This window comes from Anser brachyrhynchus (assembly GCF_964034855.1).
Source record: "Anser brachyrhynchus genome assembly, chromosome: 1".
Lineage (NCBI taxonomy): Eukaryota > Metazoa > Chordata > Aves > Anseriformes > Anatidae > Anser > Anser brachyrhynchus.
The window spans coordinates 191,776,349-191,802,208 of record NC_137694.1 but is presented as its reverse complement, the minus strand read 5'-3'; the positions used below and the strand labels follow the sequence as shown (position 1 = coordinate 191,802,208).

The 25,860-nt window shown below is 40.2% G+C and overlaps 1 protein-coding gene and 1 long non-coding RNA gene across 3 annotated transcripts in view; one reads left to right on the top strand and one right to left on the bottom strand.

Annotated features, from left to right (window-relative positions):
* Window positions 1-19,455, bottom strand: part of SACS (sacsin molecular chaperone) — a 59,376-nt gene extending 39,921 nt beyond the window's left edge. The window contains exons 1-2 of one of the 2 annotated variants that reach the window (XM_080577295.1): window positions 19,235-19,455; window positions 937-1,485 (exon numbers count right to left, since the gene is read on the bottom strand). In XM_080577295.1, coding sequence (XP_080433421.1) covers window positions 937-959 — 23 coding nt within the window. In that variant the 5' untranslated portion in view covers window positions 960-1,485; window positions 19,235-19,455. Of the gene's footprint in view, window positions 1-936; window positions 1,494-19,234 lie in introns of those variants that run through there. The other variant, XM_080577296.1, reaches the window with a different exon arrangement.
* Window positions 1,411-2,983, top strand: LOC308188402. Its single transcript, XR_013945481.1, has 3 exons — window positions 1,411-1,547; window positions 2,322-2,384; window positions 2,666-2,983. It is a non-coding gene; the product is annotated as an uncharacterized lncRNA (long non-coding RNA).
* Window positions 19,456-25,860: the final 6,405 nt, after the last annotated feature.

The following is a 25,860-nucleotide window of genomic DNA, read 5'->3' as shown; positions in this document are numbered from 1 at the left end:
CAGAAATCATTAAAAAATTGACGTGACAGAATATTTGTCATTTATGATCCTAGTGGAAGAAAACCCATCATTTAACAGTATTCAAGAATGTCAATATTGAAATATTGAATTTTAAACCGTTGGCAGCATGAATAATACTCACTGCAAGAGTGCCTATAGCAGAACAGATTGAGCCATTCACATACAACAGTCAATATGTGTCAAGCCAAGTCTGTTTGCCTCTCCCTTGTCTACAACTCTTAAGTCTGATTTCTTCAGTCCCACCTCTTCCCAATGCACCGTCTTCAACTTGACTATTAGCCCTGAAACTCTAGGACAATCTACACAGAGGCTGTCTTACAGAGAGTTGCACATCAGTGGGGAACCTGCAGATTGCAAGGCTGGGGGTGGAGGCTGCCATCTCTTCATGCAAGGCCCACTGGTAGCAAGTAACCACATTTCTAGTGGCAGCTTAACATCCAGATAATCACTTATCTCCTAAGCTTTGTTCAGACATTGTCCATCCACACAAGGATGCTTAGTTCTTTAGCTATTAGCAAGATTATACCTTGTTCCCAGTAAAGCCATATGTTAAATTCACCCTTAGGGAACTACAGGCAGAAGAAAGCTTTCACTTATTTTCAAGAAATGTTACAGTGAAAGTGGACTGCACGTGTAAATTGAAAGTTAGACTATAAATCCATTACTCACAGGAGAGACAAATTTCACTAGGATAATTCATAAGTAAATGCAGCAGAACCTGGTACCTACGTATGACTTTGCAGCTGAAGAAATTTCATTCTTAAAAGTAGCTTTTGTTTGTTTTTTTTTACAAATAATAAGAAAGACCCAGATACAAATAACAGGACACAATCTTTATCTTACTGAAGACCACAAGGGTTCAAGCAAGAACATCTCAGCCTAACGAAAGATTCTTTCAGGAGTTAATCATTTTACCTGCTCTTATCCTTGATCTCCATCGTCTCCTTTTCTTTGATATCTTCCCTGTAGGAACATGAAGCAGATACTGGATTTTTAAATTAGCAAATTATTTTTTAATCTTCTCTTGGTGGTTCATCACCTCCTCTTCAGTGGATACAAGAAATCCCAGGCATATGAAATTCAATTCAGTGTTCACGCCATCCCTGTATTCCAAAAGATTGCTGTATGTCTCACCATCTGCTGCTTCTACAGTTTTCTTCTAAAACCCCATGCTTAATTGTTCACAGAACTTGCCTTTCTGATAATCAGGAACACACTTAATAGGACTGGTCTCAGAAAGCAAGGAGGTCTTGCTTATTTTTTTGAAACAGACTTCAAGCTATGTTTTTGTGGGATTGATTTCTGTAGAAGGGGTGGAATTGTGGCAGCTGCTGTTTCTGCTTTTTCTTCCTTTTTTTTTCTGGAGGCAGACAAAGTTGGAATAGTATTTGTCAGGGCCAAAGTCTGATTCGTCTTCCCCCTCACACCTGCTGGAAGCTGCTTCTTAACATCAACTCAGGAGTCCTGGAAGAAAAGACACGAGAAAAGGGGTGGACCATTAATTCAACACAGAATTGAACTGAAGGGTATGGAAAAGTCATTTCCTCTGAGGGCATAGTTGTAGTTACTAGTATTAAGTGACTCATGTTGCTAATTATAAATTGCTTTCTGCATTACAGTGCTTGTAAGCACATGGAGAGCTGGAAAAGAGCAGTGAGGTTTTTTGCTTCTTCTCCAGTACAATACAGTGCAATCAGTACAATAACTAACATATGTAGCTGTAAGTATGCTGAATTAATGGACAAATTTTCAGTTTCTTCCTTTACATGAGTATCTGCTAAAAAAAAAAAAAGACTCTAGGATATATTACAGCTTTGATATAAAAGTATGCCATCAAAGAAAAGAACAGGCAGGGCAGAACACCAATGGAGAAGGATTTTGCCCTTCTGCTCAAATGGCTTGCAGCTACGGGAGGAGATTAACTAGCTTGCAATGAATTTCCATAGGGATGATTCAAAGTCTTCCCATCTAATCCCCCCTCCCGGCTATATAGGTCAACATCCACCCTACTCTGCCCATACCTTCAGGAGCTATTTCCTTCAAGTGGACCCACAAAATTTTTGTAGCACAAGAAGAGTGTATAAATTAGGCAAGACGTGCTGTCAAGCAGCAGAAAACATTTCATTCAATATACATGTTAAGTTATTACCCCAGGAAAATATGTGTGAGAGAGCAGGGAGAAAGACAGTGGTATTCCATTAATGTTCTGCATCCGTGCAAATGTAAACCTTCTCTGAGCCTCTGACAGTGCTGGCAAGTCTTTTCATAATGTGCAGTTGCGTATATCCCTCTTTAAACAGGAATGCAGAGAGCCCTTCTTTCCTGACCCAGAAAGGGAAACAACTGTGACTACACTGCAAAAGGTAAATTAGTTTATTGTCTAAGTATGATATTGCCAATACAAATGGCATGTGAGAAAGGAGGGCTGAGTATGTGGTTTGGGTTTTGCATGTTTTTGGGGGGTTGTTTGTTTTTTTCTTTTTTAATATTTAGGAATTTACCTACTCAGCATGTAAGTGAATATCAAAGGATATAGACTGAAGATGTATTTTGAATGCATGTTTTCTGTGAAAAGTATCACAGATAATATAACTTAGCATAATGTGCTGCTAAATGGCTTTAATATAAATTTGTCTTTCTACAGATGCTGGGATGTATACCTAGCCAAAGTTCCACGCTTAAGTCATAGTTAAGTAATACAGACTGAAGCCAACAACCATGCAAATCCAGCCTCATTTGCACAGGTGTGAATGATTCCATCCAGAATAAAGCCAGTGCAGCCCTGCTGCGTAATGAGTTGCAGCTGGGAGGGGAGCACCAAGGAAAAGCATTTTGGCTGCAGTAGAAAGCCAAGCCCAAGGGGGTCCTGGCATGCTGGTGCAGCCATAGCTGGAGACCAGGACAGCTTATACTGTTTTCCCTAAAAAATCATTAGTAAAATCATACATGAAAAACATTTAAAGTTGTTTGAGCAGCTTCAGTTGTCTTGGGGAAGGAAAAAGAGAAAGAAATAGGTTTATAATAGAAAGCTAATTATGACTTTAAGAGACAGCCCCTCCATAATTAGTGAGTGGCACACTTTCTCAGACTGTATTCTATTTCTAGGCTTGGCCTTTCAAAGATTGTCCTTTATTATGTTGCTGTGGGGACGCTTTTTCACTCACTGTGATTTTTTGCATGATTTCACACATATCTTAGTGCGTGACCTGCATGCTGACAAGATTCTAGCTAAATCTGTTATCATAGTAAGTCAGTAACCGCTATGAGTATTTCTCCTAGGATACTGAAAAACCCTTTGTTTCAGAATTGATATGTTACTTGCCGTTGGTACTGACATGCCCTTAGAAAAGAAAAATCCTTGTAGGATTTTTGACAATGATACCTCATCCAGAAAATGGATAGATCCAAAGTACCTGTAAGCAGCCTAGAATTATTAATTCAAAAAATAGCTTGCTTAGCAGAACAGCAAGTTAAAACGTCACATGAAGTGACATCCCTACACTGGCAAAACATTTTGATAGTCCTCGAAGGAACTTGGTCTTGCCTGCACAGATGTGACCAATTGGTGTTGTCAGTTTGCTTCCAGATCACATTGCAATCCTAGAAAGATTCCGACACAGTCATCTCCGTGTTGTCTCCCATGATAAGAAAGAGACAGCTTGGCTCTCAGACACCAGACAGGGACAAACCCGGGCACACTAACTTCCTAACCTTACACTGCTTCACTGTATGAGGTAGTCACACAGGTTACCCTATAACTTTACACAATATTCAGCTCCAGTATATGACACCACTCTTTCATTTAATTCAATAGTATAGACATTGACATATATCTCTCCTGGGTAAAAATAATAATTAAAAAAAAAAAGTTACAATCATTGCCTATATCAGTTTTGCTGGAGGATTTTGTCTTTAATTGAATTTTGGTGGAGGAGGTTTAGTAGCAATCTGTAAAACGATCTTCAGTTATGTGGATGCCCACAAGTAGTTGTAGATATGAAGCCACAGGCATGGGTCCTATCACACTGCTATGCAAATACTGAATTTTGACTGCAAAACAGGTACATAAGTAGAAATACTATTCCAGGAAATTCTTGTGTGAAAAACATTATCTGACTATCTATCTGTTTGCCCCTCATCCAGCCTTTTAATATTGGGATCAGTCTAACTTACATGTACTTCGTGGATTTCTTTCCTCAGCCAGAATAACTGAAACCAAACCTCTAATATTCCATCCAGCAGCATGAGAAGCATGCAAGAACCATCACAATTACTGAACACAATCCCAAGTTTAAAGAAGATAAAACCTGTGAACAAAGACGGCACAGCAGTAACAAATCCTGAATTCACGTTTTATACCACTTAAAAGCGCAATTTGATCACAGGACCACAGCAATGGGAGGTATATATCCTCAAGCAGAAGAACAGAAGTGAGCAGCATAGCATTAGAGCAGGCTGAGTGGACCAGAGCTGCAGCACACCTGGGTCACAGCGAGATGTGCACAGCCAAAAGGTACTCCCTCTACCTGCTGCATCCACAGCTAGCACTGGCTGTACCTTACATTTGTCCTCAAGGTTCAAAGATACACTGTGGAACGATCCTGTTGTGCTAATCACAGCCCCTTGCAATATCATTGATACAAACAGTCAACGTGTAAAGGGGCTAAGAGAAAAACACTTTTTTGGTTTAGGACACTTCACTCTCCCTCAAAAATGTTTCCTTAGTAAAGTGCAAAATGAATGAAAACACAACTCAATCATACCCCATTAATGTGACATCCAGTTTGGTTTTACCAATAAAGCTTTTAACAGCAAATAAAGGGAGATGTGCCTTGTGACACATGCTAAAAACTTCCATTCCTCTGTATTAAACCTGAGAGCGTGAGAGAAACATCCCTTTAAAAGGGAAAAAGCAAGGATACCTGGCAAAACTGAGGGCTGACAAATGAGTGCCAGCAGAGGCAGAACAAGATGGAAACCGAGTATGCCTGAAGTCTAAAATGATCTCAAGTAGTATGGGGTCATCTCAGGGCTAATACGTAATCTCCTATATACCATTACAAATGCAGAATGGCTCTGCTGTTTCACTAAATTCTGCCTTCCCCTGGATTTGTTAGGCAGGAGTACGTGACAGGTTTAATTCTCCCAATTAAAATCCCACTCCATGCAATATGTCTGAATGAGCCTAGACCTGATCCACCATGGCTGCAACAGGCTGGTGCACGAAATGGGCTGGCAGTGCTTTGTGCTGCTGTACAGTCAACTTGCATGTTATGTGTTACTGTGAAGTCCAGCACTCTTACTATGGCACTACACGGACACAGAGCAACGTCTACGTGCAGAACAGGCTACAGAAACTCATGTAGAAGTGAACCTGTATGCATACTGAGACATATAACTGTTCAGCAAATTTGCACTCTGGGGTTTCAGACATACAGAGTTAAAAATAGCCTAAAGCAGATCTACTTGATACAGCTTGTATTCCAGAGAAAACAGCTAAACCTCAAAAAAAAAAAAAAAAAAGAGAGAGAGAGACCATCCAGGTACCAAAAAATCTGAGAAGACAGACACAACTTAAATACAAATTGTTCCTGTCGATGCACAAGTATACCAGTTGGGTTCAAAATTCCTTTCTATCAAAGCTTAAATTAAACTCAAGGCTACCCCACAACTGCAGGTATCACACAAATGTACTGAGTTGCTTTTCAGAGGTGGCTGTCCTGCAGAAATCTGAGACAGACCTGATACAGTGCAATATGATAACGTGGCAGCAAGCCAGCAAGCTAGAAATGCTGCAAGTAAAATATATATGTCCTTAATATGTTTATTGTCTAGACTGCTTCGGTGCAGCAAATTCAACTGAAATGAGTAGTCCAGGCCACCAGAAAATATAAATCAGTGCCATCAGACAAGTATATGGCTCTGCATTTATATTGCTGTGCACAATACGGTCTTTCAGTCTTTATCACATATCATTTTAAGATGAAAAGTAAACTACATTTTTTTCAAAAATGACAACACGTTAGTACTATTGCTGCTATTGACACTATTTTTATTATATTATTAATGCTATTAATACTTCTGAGACTAAAACTACTGCACTCTTGTTGACTTTTATACAGAGGACAGACTGGTAATAACTGTACACAAGTGATTATTTTTCTAGAGTGTGATGATTTTGGTAAACATTTAACACATGAAAAACTGAGCAAATTTTGTAGTCATTGTTTTTTTTTTTGGACTACATATTGTTGTTTGTGCCTACCCCTTGCAAGGCTACACAAGAATCAGAGAGCAGCAGTTCTCTCTCTTAGACCCCATGGAGCTGTAAAATCACTAACCACGGTTAGAAATTATATTATACATCAAAGGGAAGAAGGGAAGGGTCCTTTCCTCCTGATCCCTACACAGACCAGCAGAAACTCAGAAGCAAAGAGTATGCTTCAAGCAGACCATGTTCCAACCTCCTCTAAAACCAACCTGCCAGATTCCAAAGGTATGCCTGTATAACCTTACACTAGCCAACACCTTTTAATATATTCTTTTAGACTTCTTTATCCACTCAAAGGAAATATATATATATATATATATATATATATAAGAAAAAAGAAAGGGGGCAGGATTATTAGAATTATAGAATAATCTAGGCCAGAAAAGACCTTCAAGATCATCAAGTCCAACCATCAACCTGGCCTACTGAGTCTCATCACTAAACCATGTCCCTAAACACCACATCCACATGTCTCTTAACTACCTACAGGGGCAGGGACTCCACCACTTCTCTGGGCAGTCCATTTCAATGCTTGACCGCCCTCTCCATGGCGAAAATCTTCCTGATATCCAATCTAAACCTCCCCTGGTACAACTTGAGACTGTTTCTTCCAATTAAGTACTATTTACTTCACTTTGATGCCAAAAATTTATAAAGATAAACCAGGGAGAGCAGACAGGACCATATTTGTCTAAGATGGTTGTTACAGACAGCTGGCCTTATTCAAAATGCCTGTGATTGCTGGGCAGCTTAAACAACATTATGGCAGTGACCCACAAGTCCATGAAGGCAGTCAGCGATTCAGACTGTTTCTGAAAGATTGTAGACCCCACTTCTATTTCTCTCTTCAAAGGAGAGTATTTGTAAGGCATTAATTCAAGCACCTACAGCAAACCAGATTATGGCACAGAAAGTTCCCTGTTCATGTCTGCCTGAACTCTGAGAATGCCAAGAACTGTTTTCAAAAAGAGGAAGCATTCCCTGAGATAAAAGATTTATGTTACAGAGTTTTCTTGCAGAACAGAAGGAAAATATTTTAGCTCAATGCTCACATTTCCTCAGTGATTTCTTGAGATGTACAGAAAAGTGGGACTTATGAGGGTGTTCTTGGAATCACTTGCAACTAGTTTAGATTTAGGTATTACCTTTTAATAGAAAAAAAGCTGTATAAGTAACAGTGTGGGAGGAGCACAGACAGGTTGCTCATCAAAACACACACCAGTGTCCAGAGCAAGTTCAAAGCAACAGTAAAGTCTTATCTGCAGCAAAGGTCACGTAGGTCCCTCACAGCTGAGTGAACCTCCCCTCTTTGCCTCAGTGTGTGCTGGTCAACTGACAGCCACTGGAATTTATTATTTGTGAACGTTTCTTTATTACTCAAAGAAAGATGACAGTCTCTAGCAACAGACAGCGAAGTTGAGTGAACAGAATTTGGTACGGATGCATCTATAGCACATACTGGGAAACAGTTCAGTTACCTGAGCAAATGGAGAAGCTGCTAGCTCCAAAACCAGAGGGAACGGAGCAGTAACAACCCAGTGGTGCAGCTGCAGCAAGCAGAGCTGACAGCCATATGGTTCTCAAGATGAAGCCATTATCTTAATCAGAGATCAAATATTATCTCAATCAGATAATGACAGGACAAGGGGAATTGTTTTAAACTAAAAGAGGGGAGGTTTAGACTAGAAGTTAGGAGGAAATTCTTCACTTAGAGGGTGGTGAGGCACTGGAACAGGTTGTCCAAAGAAGTTGGAGATGCCCCATCCCTGAAGGTGTTCCAAGCCAGGCTGGATGGGGTTTTGGGCAACTTTGGCTGCTGGGAGGTGTCCCTGCCCATGGCAGGGGGTTGGAACTGGGTGGTCTTTGAGGTCCCTTCCAACCCAAGCCGTTCTATGATTCTGTGATCTCCACGCAGCTCAACACTGTGTGAGGACATAAGCAAAGATCACCACTAGCCCAAGCCATAGAATATAAGAAATTTGTCTCCAGGGCCAGAAAAAGTACTATATTTATTCTCAAGAATAAGCCTAAGTTAGTTGAAATCAGATATAGGCTCCATGCCAATTTTATTTGTTTCTTCCTCAAATGAACAAAGGAAAAGCAACTCTGCTTAACAAAGAAAAGCAAATCTGCTTAACAAATGACTTGCAACACTTCACTTACGGAAAAGGTGACTCAGGAAGTATGATTACATACAACAATATGAAAGCTCTAAAAATGATTTATAATGATATGACTAACTTACAGTTAGATTTTGTGGTATTCAAATGATCTTACATTAACTGTCTGGGACTGTGTGGTTGAACTATGTATAAAGAATCCTTTCATCGAATTCTGATGAAGTGAACTAAGAGCCATTTTCATGGGGTATCTAAGTGATTTCTAAACAATACATAGCAGATGGGGAAAAAAAATCTTGATAAAAGAATGAGGGAAAGAGACAAGCATTTAGAAGGTCACCAGAACTGTTGCTCTCCAGAAACCTGGCAACTTTAAGACCTTTTCTCTGAAACTGAAAGCAGTAGGTGCCACACGAAAGGACAAGCAGAAGGAGAACCAATTCCACTGAGGGTTAGTTCTCAGCCATTCAATGCGCTTTCCAATGAAACATGAAATTGAGGCTCTCTATGAACCATAATGCAGAAATTTGAAGAGCTCTGCATTCATAAGCAAATGAAGTATATGAACAATGGGTCTATTAAGCAGAGAAGAAAAAAAAACTCATAGATATATGAGTTATGGCTTGACTGCACAAGGCAATGCCATTTAGAGATATTCAGCTTAATCAATAAACGCTCCTTGCTCTAAAGCAGGGTACATTAAATCTCTTAGCTCCTTCTGGGCTAAAAGCAGCAATATCATTTCTACTATCTGAGCTAGTCTGGATTGTCCACTGTAGCAGCACATTGCTCTGTGCTGAATTGACCATACAAAAGTCTGTGAAATATCCAGCAATGAGTTGTCTCTCATGAGGCCCTGATGAGAAACCACATTAAGGACAGAATAGGAATGGAGCATTTGCACAGAAAATACTAAAAGTTCAGAATAAATATGCCAGCTGCATTATTAAAGTCAGTCTCTGTAATAAATACAAGACTGAAAGGAAGAGAGTCAGTCAAATGTGAAAATACAATTATCTATGGGGGAATTAGTACCTTCGCAGATTTCCTTCCCTTTCATTTTATTTTAATTGGATTTTCTTCGGATTAATGAAGTGGTTCTTTTAGTTACAAAAACATTCTTCCTTGAGCACATTTCTTAAAAAGTAACCCAGAAAACTCACACCTTGAGTTTTGTTTTGCAACATTACTACTGGCTAAAATACCAGGAAAAACAGATATCCTGCATAGTTACATAAAGGCACTTTACAGCGTTGTACACAAAAGACCATTATAACAGGTACATTAAGTCTAAAATTGCCCTGAATTGCCTTAAGGTGAAAGAGAAAATGAAGTTATCTTAAAGATTATGGTAAATAAATATTCTTCCAAAGTTAAAGTCAGTCATGCTCTAACTTCTGAGTACCTAATTTTAGTAATGGAATTCTTCATCTGGTTTGCCTCCTACCTTGTAAACTAATAACTGACAGTTCAGGTGTAAGTATAACAAATTAGAATAACGTACTTGTGTTATTATTTGTCTTGGATGATCACAAATAATTGTCAAAATGCCTAAAATAGAAAAAAAATATTTTCTTATCTATTAATTAAATCAAATTCCAAATAATTATCATAAATAATGTATATATATGGAAAAGTATCATTTCACACATTGTTTTAAAAGTAAGTATGATTTCACCTTCAAAACCAGATTTTCTCTGTAAGAACTCTAGAACATAAATTCTCTATTTTAGTAGGAAATATTTCAAATAAATCAAACTGAAGTTACCACTATATGACTGGGAAGAAGTGTTTTGGGCAACTGCAGATCCTTTGTGCAATACCAATAGTGTGCAAGGCCTCAGAAAGGAAAGACTAATTAAAGACATGAAAGCAAATGCAAAATGAGTTAAAAATCAGTAAAATATGCAAAGTCAGCCTAATATATTCCATTGAAAATATATTTTTCCAGAGAAAAGGAAAAGAATAATTCGCACCTTCTGAAGTTTAGAAACACTGAGCACCTCAAAAAATATCAGTTGAGTAGGAGAAGGTGGAAATTATTACAAGAATGGTAGATACAGAACCAGCTGTGTGGCAGATGCTTATGAGCATCTAATGACAGATCCCCAGAGACATGACTTAAGATCACAAGAACAACCAAGAGAATCAACAGCCTATCTTTTAAGCAGAGACTAAGAGAAACCAGCCTCTTTAGTCAAGCAGAATGAAGAAGATAGCAGAGAAAAGGTGAGATTATTTTTTTAAAGCTGGATGGATTTTTTTGAAAGAGGGATGAGCACAGGAAGGGAAGGAGTCCTATTTAACTTATTAGATCATGTGGGTACAAAAATATATAGGTTTAAATTATCCCAGAATAAATTTAGCCTGGGAGGGCTGGGAAAATTAGTCATAAAAGCATTGTGGTTCCCAGGCAGCCCTCCAAAAGGAGAAGCAAGCAGAGAGTTGTCAGCTTTGGAGACTGATCAGCTTCCCTCCAAAGAAGGATCTCACAGCATACAACATCAGAGCACTGCTCTCTTCCAACCCATCAGTGCACAGCCAAGCCCTGGAAATCACTTGGGACATCTAAGCTGACAGCATCTAATTTTGTGTATCTGGAAACTAGCAGCTGGTAAGGGGTGAGGAGAAGCTCTTAACTCTGAAATTCACATCTACCCTCTTATCTAGTAGCAACTGAGTTCATTGACCCGTGTGTCACTGAATGCATATTTCTCCAAAAGAATGAGATAAAACTAAACCATCTTCTATTTATGATTTGGGAATACTTTAGCGTTGTCAACAAAGCTTTACTATAAAACTAACTCATGCATCTCAAATTCACTAAATGTACGAGACTAAATGTATCCATCCATTTCTGCTTAAGTCAAAAATTGTTTTAGTGTAGTCTCCTAAAACAGAAGATCACTCTCTCAGTTGTGCATAATATGATGATCTGGCTTTTAGAGAATGATGATATGAACAAATCGCAGGCCTAGTACATTATCTAGCAATCAAATATAGACAGATGAGTTTGTTCAGTCAGCTTGGCAGGGAATTTCAGTGTTGATGTTGTTGATTTTGTTGTGTTTGCCTTGTGCCCAGACATACCACAGGACTGCCTGACTTAGGTCAGGAAGCAAAATATTTTGTAACAGCTATTTGCTTGGTATAGTTGCATAAAACTATCAAAACTAAGATAAAGGTACTCAATCTGCAACTGATAGAAGGAATCATGTAATCAGCAAGTCTGCAAATACATAACACCAACCTGAACAAACAAGCCACACCTGTGAAAAGAAGTCCTATTACTTTAGACCACTCTAGTCCTCACCCATGTAAAAGTGTATGGAAACTCCAGCAATAGCCAGTGGCGCCTGGGGAAGACTGAAGACAACCTCTTCAGTGTCATCTTTGAAGTGCTCTGGAGACTGTCCATCTCATTCCCAGAGACAAAACCATTAAAACCTGTGGCCATCAAGACAAACCAGGCAGCATCAGATTTACAGTAACTTACACCTAATGCTTGACAGGTATGAGTGATTAATACTTGATACTTTGATATGTAGTTGTCACATTACTTGAGTAAAAACTGACTTGCTTGAAGTGTAGAGACTTGCCTGGTATCCCAGAACTCCCAACAGAGTCATTCCCAATCCCCTATTAATGAGAGTTGCAACATCTAGTACCTAGCCCAGAATCAGTCCTAGAAACAAAGTCTACAATACTTGTTAGAAAGGACATGGAGTTGCCACAACACTGAAGTAGCTGAAAGGCTGTCTATTTTTCATATTTTATTACCAAACTAGTTATCTAAGATATTTTTGAAAGGACAGTAATGAGGAAAGGCAAGAAGGAGATAAAGGCATCTACAATTTCCTTACTCCCCATTAGCACCAGCTGGTAGGGACATATGGGTACATTGCTTAATGTGGTTTCAAAAACAAGCTGTGCAGTCCCTCATCATCATCCACACTTGATTCAGATCAGCATGTAGCAACCTCTGGCTTTTTGTGGGAGAAGTTACTTAGGTGTTCAGTTGGAAAAAAAAAAAAAAAGAAACATTCGAGAATTTGAGATTGACATTATTGGTCAATCAAAAAGGCAGGTCGGCTTCACAGTGAAGATCGTGACAGAAGACTGTGTGTGAGGGTTGAAAATGGTTAGAAAGTAAGGATAGACAGCTTATGCATGATGCTTAGGAAAAGAGATGAACCAAGAAAAGTGTAGAGTAGGGCAGCCTTACCCTACTTGCACGTCAGGAAAATCATATGCACAACAGCAACTGGGTCAGTATCAGCTGGGAAGGACAGTGACTACTGAAAGGCACAGAGAAGGATGCTGTAACCTTTAAGATCCAGGACAGACAGCAAATCCATTTTCTGCAAAAAAATAAAGTCAGAGGCAGCAATATGGCAGAGCAGAAAGGTTGGGAAATGTTCCCGTCCTGTCCATAAAGGTCCAAATGCAGGACTTGGTCCCCCCTCTGGATGATGCTTACTGACTCACATACGCTGAACATCAGAACCACGCTAGGTCTAGGCCACAGACCTAGTGCACTCCCCTGGTCCCAGGTCTTCTCTGTGCTACATGTGGCAGCCCCCTGTGGTCATAGCAGGTTTGGGAGAGGTTTGAGGGGAGGGGAGGGCTCTTTTTAGGTCAAAAGGCCTGAAATAATGACAGTTAAGTTGTATAAAAATGACACTTTTATAGCATAAAGTTACTTCACAGACACAGGGCTGCATGCCTCCACAGCTCCTGTCAAGGAGAAAGGCAGGCAAATACGAAAATTTAGGGAATAACTTGCAGGTGGACTCATTTCTTCAAAGAAATTCTATATTGCAGACAAGCAAATTTTCCTGCAAAGTAAAGAAAACTTCTTCAGAAACAGACTCTAGTTTGTGAGAAGAGTGAGAATAGCCCCAGCAAGTGCTGCTCATCTACCTGACACACGGTATTGTTCAGACCAACTGATATATCCTCCTGAAGAGTCTGTTGCAAGGCTGAAATTTATTTCCAGTTATTGACATTAATCGAAAGTAAACAACTGCCTTCCTTCTCTCCTGGTCCTCCAAACTGAATTCTGTACAAAAGCAACAAGAAGAGGCTCTTAAGATCGTGACATACTTCTCTAAGTATGGATAGAGTCTGACAGACATGACCAAAAGTACTTTCAACTCGATGCCATTTGTTCACCAAAATTGAAGACAAATGGCATGGCATTTTCTGCCTATGACTAATATGCTTTTAAGTAGGGAATTTATCTATATTTATGTCTCCTGTGTAAGTAGGAGGACTTGACTCTAAACTGGGGCACATTATGCTGAAAATTTACATCTGGGAATGCCAAACATTCCCAGATCCCAGTCACACAAGCAGAAGCAAGGAGATTAACACAGAGGCTTGGCTAGATACAGGATGCCAAGATGGTGAGGAGAAAATCTTTACACATCTGAGAATAGTTAACTCCTTTGCTGATGCTGCAAATCATTATGAAAGCACGGAAATGTAGCGTGTTTAGCAGGTGTCATTCACGACAGCAACTGTTGTTGAAATATATTCTTAGGAGAGCTCTGCCAAGATTTGGTATGCCCATGATTTGCCATCACTTCCTTATCTTCTGTTGCTTCACAACATGCCCAATTCAAGATACTATTTTCTAAACAGGTATTTCTCTTCTGTTTTTCTTAATTAAAAAGTTTAGAAAGGCAAATGACTGAAATGAACATGGACATTTTAGCATATGAAACAGAAATAGCATTATTCACAAAGAGCTATATTAAGCAACAGGGATATCATAAGTATCATCATACATCCATGAGTGTTTGCAGAGTAGTTTGAACTACTTGATTAAACTGCACCCTATTAGTGAAAATTATGATTAATGAGATGCTTATAACAACAAATCTCACTCTGCAAGTACTGCATGAGAAACCAAGAAGGAAAAGAAAAGTGTATTTAAGAATGGAGCTACTAAAACACAAATTAAGAAATGAAGTTCCACTGATAGGGTATTTGGAAGATTTTTATATTATAAAGTTTAGAATGAGGGAAAAAAAAAAAGAAAAAGAACATGTACTTTGTTCTATTATTTCTATTTTTTTTTTAGAATACTTTAGGATCCTATTTTTATTCCTCTTAATCAAGGTAGTATTTTACAACATGGTGAGAGAGATGCCAGAGAACAAGACAAAGGGTGATAAGCAGGAGCCCCCAGGATCAATACCTTCAGCCGTGTCTGAGCAATTCTTTTAAATCCATTATCGTCCATAAAGCAGGCCAGTGCCTTTTCTATCCAGCTATAACACAAATGCATTAAAGAAAGAGTAGACATGGTCCTTCTCATTTATTATTTATAAGACAGAGCATGCACAACTTGTCTGACATCATCCCTGTCACAGCTAATGAGAAACTGAAATAAATCGGTTTTTGTGGCATCACAGAAGAGATGAAAATGCCCTTTCAGGTCTAATAATCCATTTTCTGCACTAGGGGAGTGCTCTCTAACATATGCAACCAAATAATTTATTGTATATAATTCTGTGTGTCCCAAAGTGATGAGTTTTTGAGTCTACTACAGCTGTTTGGGGGAAATCTCTAAGTGTACATACACATACATTGTATAAAAATTAGCAACCAATATGATTTAAAGAGATGTGCTCAGTGCTGACAGAAGTAGCCAAAGAAAACTATAAAGCACTTTTAATTTCTTCAGCTCTTAAATCTAATTTGCTCTGATGGATCTGCACTGTGGTAGGCTGAGTTACTGCATGGCACAGGACTGCTGGGGTAATAAAAGCCTATACCAGGATCTAGGTTTCCAATGCCAGTCCAACATGAATATAAAGGTTATGAGGTCAAAATTAATTGTTAGTGCCTGGAAAGAGAGTCCACATATTTCTGCTGTGGAAAGATCACCCTACAGTGCACAGCCTGCTGTGTCTTGTCCATGGACTGCTCTACATGGAGACCATGGCTCAACACATTTGTGCTGCTCCCAATTCAGGCATGAGCTTGCCTGTACCACTGAACACAAAGGAGACAGCTAAGGGCATGGGCAGAATTTTCTTTCCTGGCTCTTTTATTGAGCAGCACAGATATGGTCAGTGCCTCCAAATTCACCCTTGTAGAGTAGGAAAAATGTGAGATGCTGCTGGAGGATCGGGGCAGAACAGGGACATTGCTGTTACGGAAAAACTAATGAGAGTAGATCAGAAGAGGTAATTCATATAGCAATTGGCCTGGGAGGAAGCAAAAAGAACTATATCAAGGGAGTAATACAAGAAGGAAGGGAAAGATTTACATGGAGTGGTTTATGGGGCAAGCACAGGTTGCATAAGCAAGCATTGAGAGCAGTGGGCTGCAAATCCCCTTCTATCCCCATGGGTTTCCAGACATCTCCTGACATTTGCAATTTATTTCATAGCGTGAATGATTTTATGGAACAGGACTCATCGACAGCTGGTGCCTGCTTGTAAAACACATCAGACCACTCTGAGCCTGCTGTCATGTTCTTGAGGATCTCGGCTTACATTGGTGAAAACCTGAGAGTGATTTTGCTGTTAGTGCTGCAAAGCTCCAGCATGTACCATATACAACTAGCAAAGAGACAGCTGGATCTATTAGCCTGACCTAAAACAATTCTGTGAGGTACAAGACGCTTCAGTGAAGCTTCAACTAAAACTGGTAATTTAAATACAAATGTTATTATTTCCTTCTTTGTGGAAGCCCAGTGGTAAATCTCAGACCTTAGCTATTTTCTGCCATCTGTGTCACCTCAGACAGGTGAGGAGTAGGATATGCAACCACGTATAACATTCTCCTGTAAGGAAAAAGAAGCCAAACCATACAGCTGAGAGGAGCCTGGGAGGTAACCTCCTGGGAGGTTACCAGAGGAGCTCGTAACACCTGCCCCATCGTGTCTTGAGTGTAATCATCACCCACAAGAAATGCTGTGCTATCGTGGTTTCATCTGGGTAGAGACAATTTCTACAGGTAAGTTTAGAGAAAACACCTAGGCCTCATTTATTTCTAGTCTGACCTTCATGGTTTCATGGTTTGTTTTTTTTTTTTTTTTTTTTTTTTATGCATATGAACATATCTAGGTCTTCACAGGCAATGTGAAACCTTCCTCACACAGCTCTGTTGTACCTCCATCACAACAAAAAAGATACTGGCCAAAAATTCCAAACAGTGACCACTGAGATGGCAATAAGGAGGAAAAATGCTAATAAATTAGATCACCTCATTTAGAGATTTAGTTCAAGGCTGCTAAAATGCATATGTACTCATTAAGTACACATCGATAAGAAAAATCTGGATACGATATATAGAGAAGAGCTACTGTACCAAATTAATGTGCAACTTGTATTTCTTAGCTGAGGCAGAAATAATAGTTGAATAGTTGTTCATATAACAAAAATTATCACTGAACTAATTAACGCATTTCTAAAAAGATTAAATCTTCGAAAAGATCAAATACTTCAAAATCCAACATGCATGTTTTCCTCTACATTTCAATTCCATGTGTTATCCCAAGGATTCATGAAAACTGGGCAGCATGACACTTGCTGTTTAAACCCTTCAAGAAAATAGTCTTTTCAATTACAAAAAATGATGCTTCCATATATTTTAACAACAACAAAAAATCTAATGTAATGTTTTAGAAGCAGAGCTTTTAAGAGTAGGGTCCAAACAGATCCCAAACACTGTGAGAGCAAGGACCACTGGCTAACTTTTGGCGTGCTGTCTATCAATTGTCTGGGAAGTGCCCCCATGCTTTACAGGGAGCCTTAGGCAAGCATGCTCTTAACTTGGGCACTTAGATCCTCTATATTATTTTTGTATGAAACTTGGCCTGTTGCCCTGGAGTTCACAAAAAAAAAAAAATCATGTCTGAGAAACATGAGCACAATTAAGAAAGGGACAGAAAGAAAAGGTTCTCCAATTGGCCCAAAAAAATACCAAATCCACCCCAGTGTAATTCTGTTGAAAACAATGGAAGTACACAGGAGCTGAACTTTTCCCACTGCCTTCACACGACAGTAAGCAGCCTATAAAACAATCTTATCTAATTGAATTATGTCATGGTCCTGCACATTTTCTGTATGGGAACAGAAATTCTCTATGTGGGACTGGGTTTTTGCATTCTGTTTGTATTCGTATAACCCTCACGTGACAAAGCAAATGATTGCTCTCTTAATCTTTGGAAATTCTGCTTCTAACCAGAGAAGGTTGCATGGTGTTGGTAACAATCTCTACACAGGAGAGGAGGGAGTAAGAGTGAATACTGACAATGCCACAGCCTCACCATTCACATTCCCAGCTGGAACAGTCCTCATGTAATGGTATTTTGTTGTAAGCTGATTGAGGGCTAAATTGGGCCTCTTATAATTCAGTTTTTCATAGCAAGCAATAAGAAGTTGTTGTGCAAATGACTGGTGACAGAGCTGTAATACCTCTGAGAACATGAGGCACGGATAACACCAAAAGCAGAGATGGGAGAAGTTCCCTGTGGGTTTCCCAGTATATGGGAGGCTCTGTCTGATGTCCCCAGTGGGACAGAGTCACGAGTGTGTTGTTACTTGCCGGCACCAGCATCAGGAGCTGCGGTTCAGCTAGGTCCCAGAAGAGATGCACAGAAGAAGACTCCTCCTTGCATCATCTATTCGTCTTCCATAACACATCAGCAAGGCTGCTCATCACATCTACCCTGCTGTTACCTCCCCTGCTACTGGCATGAGATCTCCAGCAGTTTCTGCAGCAGCTGGTTAAGTACCGAGGTACAACTGCAGAGGCCATCAAATAGATGATAACCTTTGTTTCAGAACAAATCACCGTGGTCCTACACAGTACTTAGACAGATTAAATCAAAACTGATATTCTTATAAAAGAACAAGGGAAATACTCATTACTTAGTTTTAGCTACTTGCATAGTTTTAGCTACAATAAAGAAATGTTGCCTGGTTACTGAACAATTTGCTAAGAAACATAGTGCAATAAACTTGCTCGTAGCTCTGCTTTTTGACTGAGTTTTAAGGCTGTACTAGATCATCACAGCAGATGCAGAACAAAAGGCATTAAATCATCTGCCAGAGAACAAGACGCTGGATTTCCATAAACACAAATGTTTACATTTAAAAATCCGTACATATTCTTAAACCAGAAATAAAACAAAAGATAGAAAAACATTCATTCCTTTGAGTAATAAATCATACTTGGCACTCTCATAGCAAGAGCTATATTAAGACCCAGCCTCCCAAAGGTAACACGCAAAGCAACTGGAATTTCATGAGCTTTCTACAACTGCATACGTAATGAAAATTAAGAATACAGCACTTGGCATGAATTAAGCTTGCGTAACAAATAATTGGAGGATTTTTGAAAATCAGGTCAGGCACTGTGGCATGAAAAAACATATTGTGTAGCCCCATGCTTGAAGGCAGTGCTGCGATTCAGAGAGGCCTGTGCCCAGGGAGGGGGGTACTGCAGCACGCTGCTGGCACACCTAGAGGGGAGCCCAGGCGAGCCACCCAGAAAGGAGAGTAGCCCATGTGTAGAGCCCTAGGTTCAGCCCACCCTGCCAGGGCACTGCAGCTCATCACTCACCCCAAAATCCTGTCGAGACGCAGAGGGTGCCGTTATTTGGCTCGATACACTGATAAACGTGCCACTGTCAATGCTTTCCCCAACTGCGAGGGCTAAAAGCATTGGGATACCCGTGAAACACCTCCCAGAGCATCTGCATACCCATGAAACACCTCACAGGGCATCAGCATACCCATAAACATCTCCCCCAGACAACTGCAGTGGCCACAGGATCTGAGATCGAGTGCATACTTACAGCATCAGCCGAGACAAAGCTCTGCACGTAACTATTCCTTCATAAACTGCTTCCACATGCTCGTCTGCTCATTGTGCCATTTCTTCCACTGGTTGCTTGTGTTTGACAGCATCTGGAATGCAGGATGATCTTTTCCCCCCTCTTTTGCAAAATCAGCAAGCTGCGGAGGGATGCGTGACCACTGCTGCAGCCTCGATGTATCCGAGCAGCCCAATGCAGCAGAGGCTTTAGCTCCCCCTTCCCAGCTTGGGTTATTCTTTCTTTCCTCTTTTTTTTTTTTTTTTTAAAGAGATATGGTCCTGACTGATCTCGGGTTTCAGCAGCACAATACAAACTGCAGGCACAGAGTAGTCATAGAATAAAGGAGGACACCAAGACAGAAGGACAAGGAAACATTTTGAAGAGTGGCAACTCGAGGCATAAATTGTAATTGGAGTAAATATCTCCTGTAACAGATCCAATTTGGGATTTCATTCTGTTTTGTTTAATTCAAATCTATTTCCTGCTATTTTGACTCACTATTTCTCCACTTTTTGCATTTCTTTCAGCTTATACAGGAGAAATAACAGTTTTTCTGTCTATTTCATGTTTGAGCTATCCTGCTGTGTCAGAGAATGTTTACATTTATAATGGTCACAATTTGAAGAAGTTCCCTCTGAAAACCTCTCTCTGTGGAGCAGCTTTAGTAAATACCGCTGCTGTTCTGCTTCAGCCTCCCTCATCCACCACCAGTGTGCAATGCTTGCACTCTTCAGGACTCCCCTGAGATGAATTTCTTCAGTGCTGGTTACATCAATACTCAGAAGTCTGTGTAATACCTGTAGCATCCTGAGTTTGCTCTCCTCTTTTCCAAGTTGGCACATTTTAAAGCACTTACACATTTTAAAGCTTAGCTCCTTATGTACTTTACATTCCCATTTCTATTCTACTGAGCATAAAGCAGACCTCAGAAGAACTGGTGATCTCAGGGTCCAGCAACACACCACCACAAACACTTCCATCTGACCTCTCTCTGTTTCTATTTAAAATATTATACTAATGTAGCACTTCACAAGAGCTTCAGAGCTGGATAAAGTATGAAATTGAGGGTTTCCAGGGATCCTGTAGCTCTTTTCCCTCAGCAGCCCTTGGCTGCATAAAGATGCACCAGGATTAGCTTGTCTACAGGGTAACACCTGCAAAGGTGCAGAAAACAACCAAGAAAACACAGTGGTATTGCAGCTTTGTACAGGCAGAGGGCTCCTTCTTAGAGAATTCCTGGACTTTACTATGACTCTGCTGCTTTTGCTTAAAAAAACTGTTTCCTTGCCAAGAAGCCGAGGCTGACTTCTCTCACGTTGAAGGTTAGAGCAACGCTGCAAACATTAAGGAGTGGCCGCAGCATTGTGTGAAAGGATATTAATCTCCCAAGGAATAGAAGTCTGCTCCTTATGTTTCACATTAAAATATTTCCGATAGTAAACAAAATTATTTGTGTTATCATAAGATTTAGAGTTTACTTACAAGCAGTTTACCAGAGGAGGCCAACATCCTCACAGGTAGAGCCCGGTTTGTGAAAGGCGCTGAGCATAAGTGAGCAAGAAAATTGGCCTTACAGCATTGCTTTTTGTCACACAGAGACCGTGTGAAACACATTTTTGTGGTGATCACACCTCAGCTCTATCAAAGCTTGCCACGGTCACATAAGAAATCCTCTCTGAGTTCAAGTAAACAAAAGCACATTGTAACCAGGCAGACGGGGCTGTTTAGCCATGAAAACATGCCGTGCCAGTCTCCAAAGCATTACCCCCCTGGATAAGCTCCTGCAGCACAATGATCTCACCCAGCTGTCGCCTCACTCCTAAGTTTAGCAGTTCAGAGCATCGTCTGTACCACGGTGGCATGCCGGGAATGCTGCCCTGCTCCCGAGCAGGGCACGTGTGTAGGCCACAGCCACGTACGTCAGCAGGGTGGCATCAGCCCTGCTTGTCAGCGTCAGACCCTGCAAGCAGGAAAAATCCCTATTTATCCCACGCCTGTGGGAATCAAGCCACAGGTGACAGAGGAGGCATCGCAGCGATAGGAGGCAATGGGGTCATTGAAAGGAGAGCGTTCGGAAAATGTTCTCTCACAAAGTGCTCGAATCCCTTCTAAGCTGCAGGCTTGAAGAAATTCAGTTCCTACAGTGCAAAAGTGCATTGGAAGCTGTTAGTCTCATCAGCAATCTCCTGACACAAGGTCTCCTGAGGCAGCCAGCCCTCTGTCTCAGTACTGTGGCTGGAGGAGCAGCTGGGCTTCCTGGCGGGAAGCAGGTGAAGGGCCTATTTCCCCTCCAGGGACATTTAAAAACAAAAGCCAAACTAAGCTTTTGACTGATGAATTCACCATCTCAGCTGTGAAAATCACAGTCATATTAGAGGATTCATTGACACCGCTGCATCTGGCACAACTTTGGTCATTGGTGGGGTGCAGCCGGCTACTCTCATGGATTACCTCTCTCATGGGTGATGGCTCCTGAAGTTCACCCGCTTGCTCACATCCCTCCTTCCTGAACAGCTGCGGGAGAGCTGGACTTCCAAACCACGTGCTTGTGTTTAGGCCCTGATGCACTGTGCCACTGCAAAGCCCTCCATGCTGAGCAAAGGGTTTCATCGTCCTCGTGCTGCCCACAGTCCTCGCAAACCACCTTAATGAGGGAGCTGAATCCCTCCTCAAATCATGACATATTTCAATTACATGGTAGACCCAGCTCAGAAGTTACAAGGGAGCTTTAACTGCTTTAACTCCATGGAAAATCTCAGAAGAGGTCACTCAACTGCTATGACAAATATGAAGCAAAATTCAATATCTTAGCCACAGTTCACTTTTTATAAAGAGACCTCAAATTCACAAACTATTTGATTAAATTTTTCCAGGCACTGCAGGCTGTTGGAGGAAAACTGTCAGTTTCCTCTCAATCAGTCTTCTCAGTCCCATGCGTTCCAAACCTCAAATTAAAGGGGACAAAAATGAGGCTTGGCCATAAAACTTCCTGCCAAATCCATCTGCTTATGATGTGTACGGTGCAGCAGTGAAGATTTAGGGGGCTCATTGAAGTGAATGAATATTCAACAGATAACCGATGAGTGAAATCTAAAGACAAACAGCATTGTAGACAATCTAAATTAATTTTTTAGAATATCAACAATAGTTACAGCTTTGCTATCATACAAGGTTAAATATCTTGGACTGTATTGGTTAGATGCTGTAGTAAGATCATACAACAATATTGTAATGCCTAGATCAATAAACACCAACACAGTGTGGCCTGGCTATTGCAAGGGACTCACATGTGGTTTAAAGGGGCAGAAGAGAAGAGAAATTTTAAAAAGAGAATGATGGGAAAGAGGCAATCTGACTGAAGAGTATCTGGTACAGTGAGTGCAAACGCTCCCAAGTTTGATCCTTTCTTATATTAAAATGGCAATTTCTGTATTTTGTAATTGATGATATCTGTGCTAGACCTCTTGGTAGCCTTGATAAAAAGACAGAAATGTTAAAAATTGACAGCTCTAGGCTGTGATCCAGGATTATTAAAATACTGTCTTGCCCGGGCTATTAGTGCAATAACAATTATAATGCCCGAGAAGCCAGGCTATTAACATTTGGGTGATTAAAATACCAGCCTGATCTTCTGGAGCCAGTGTGATCGGTAAGTGGCTAGCCCAGGCTATTATCTTTAGTACCATCAATGGTGTGGAATTGTACAGTCCTTTGAGACTTTGATTTAGGCTCAGATTAGCTTGACATGCTACTTTTTTCATTAATGATAATTTTCATCATTGAAATATATACATGTATATTTTAAATATTCATGAAATCACAAGAAAAACATGTTTTGGTGCATTTGTACCTCCACGGCAATGCAGAATTTGATATATCATCTGGGTAGGAGTCATAAAGAGACCGGATGACCAAGAAAGAATTCCAGGCAAGGAAATTAAAACAATGATCATAACGTGTTCACTCTCTAACTAAAATGCAAATACCAGCTGTCAGCCGATGGCATGCAGCCCGGCCGGAGCTGTGCAGCCTGACTGACCCCATTTACCCGGGGCACTCAGAGCGTTAAACACTGACATGCACGCAGACCTCCCTGCTTCATGGAGGCAGGTGGCAGCAGCTGATGTTGGAGAGATGGCTTTGACTCCACGTGTTGAAATTCAGGAGGCGAGCTTGTTCTATAATTAATACTGGCAACACTGATGGAGGGACAGAACTCCACACCAAGAGCAAAAAAGCCAGCTGTGCAGAAGCAGCTATGGGATTTCCAATATCCCTGCATGCTGCCGCTCTCTGTTCAAGTAGGTATGAAAGGCACTATTTGTATTTAACAGCATTCAAGACGACTTTTGCCCAATGTCGCAATTATTTCTGTCCTCCAATTTTATTCTTTATTATAGATCTTTTGAAAGTGTCCTGTACAGACTTTGTATATACCAGTCTGCAGTTTCTCAGCTTCCTCTTGGGACTCTTTCCGAAAACTGGTCTCTTCAGTTACTTCCCAGCCCTTGGGGAACGAAAGGAATTTGAAACAAAGAATTACATTGCTGAGTTCTTAAATGAGTTTCTCTTTGATAATGTCTGGGTAAAACACTTGGCCCCAGTAACATGTTACTCTTCATTTATTTCTATAACCTTTTCTACACATACTTCACTTCAAGTTAGCCATTCTGTGTAGTTTCTGTCCGGAAGGATGCCAGCATGGAGATATCCCTTACCTCTTTTGTGGTGAACAGAAATGCAAATAACCGATTCAGCTTTTCCTGCTATGAGCTTATTTTCTTTGTTTACCACAGCAGGGCTTTATGGGAAGTGTTTGAAAAAGGACATAGAGTTAATTTTATGCATTTTCAGCATGTTCCTGGCTAATCAGCTCACAGCTGTGTCACATCCAGTCGTGGTTTATTTATGAAAGGATATTCCCTAGGTGAGACGTTTCCTCTAAGTAGTGGTAGCTACTTAGCTAGCTATGAGCTAGCATTACACATGGTGTTCAACAGTCAGCACAGAGTCATGTTTGACTCATTATCTGCCATGATTTAAACACCAAGGAAATAGACTCAGGAGAGAAGGGTGAAATGATCCACATGTAATAACTTCCACACATCTCAGCAGATATAAGTAAACCTGTGGAAAACATTCATACAGCTCTCTTCTATATGCTCTCCAGAGATCACTGCAGAACAGAAGAATGTGAAATGAAGGGTGTTAAATTGGGTCTTGAAGACAGACTGGTAGCATGAGTCAGACTGCAGTGTCAATGAGCCCAAGTTCTGCCTCCATCCTGCAGTCAGGAAAAAAAATATTAATAATTATTATAAATAATAACAATATAGTATGTATTATCTACAGTATAAATATATAAATATATTTTAGATTTGTATTTATAAATATATATTCATATATATTTAATTCAAAAAGATTAAAATTATTTTGTTAATCATCATTGTTGTTGGTAATTTTTATTTGCTGTTGTGGTGAGACCATGAAGAAGAAAAGCATGATCTACAAAAGACAGAAAATGTGAAGTTTTTGGTGACTGAGAGCTATTTGTGATACTCTGCATGATTCTGATCTCCTCTCAGGATGCAGAAAAGATGCTGAGAACAGACTCAGAGAAGCCCTAGTAGTACAGTTAGAAAAATAATGTTCATCTTCAAAGAAGGAGTTAAACCTGCTTAACTTGTTCATCAAAAAGAAAGTGAAGAAAAAATGTGACTGATGATCAGAAATACCCATAGATAAGCAACCAGGAAACAAAAGAGGGTTTTAGGCTACTAGACACTATTAATTTCACATTCAGAAAAGAGCTACTCATTTTTCCTGTCTAAATCAGTTTCCACAAACTTCTTGATAGCCAGCTTTGCCTTTTATCTCCCATTTCATCTGTCATGCACCGGTATATTTGTCTCACTATCAGACAACTCAGTCATGGGGAAAATCTTGTTCACCTTCCCTTACTTGCTTTTTGCCTGACTCAGGAGCTACTCACTGTCTTTTTCTTTTTTTTGTTTGTTTTTTTTCTTTTTTTCTTTTTTTTTATGACGTTTGTGTGTGTGTGTGTTTAAACTTTACCTACAAGTCAATAGCCTTTTATTTCTGACCTCTGTAGTATTTTTTGCTAGTTAAGTTTAAATGGAAGTCTTTTTTTCTTTTCCTTTCTTTTCCTTTCTTTTCCTTTTTTTCCTCTTTCCCCCTTCCCTGCTTTCCTCTTCCCATCTCATCATGCTGAAATCAGTTAGAGGGTCTCAAAATTAATACGTAATAAATGATTAATACAATAGCTAATGAAATAATAACTGTAGCAGCACCCTAACCTCTGATGCTGCCCCTACCTCTGATGCTGTCACAACCCTCAGGCTCAATGGCACTATTCTCAGGTGCGCTCAGCAGCTGCTTCATGCCTCCTAGCAGCCTGTGATTTGACCCAAAGCCAGCCTAGCAGACCCATTCCCTCAAAACCAGCAGACCCAATAGCTTCCTTGCTGTTGGTCACCTAAGATGGGTGTGCAAGAAAAACCTGAATCCACGGGGTGCCAACTCTAGCAGCTACTCTGACAGCTTCTTTCTGTCAAGGGTACATCTCACTCCTGAGACCCAGGCAG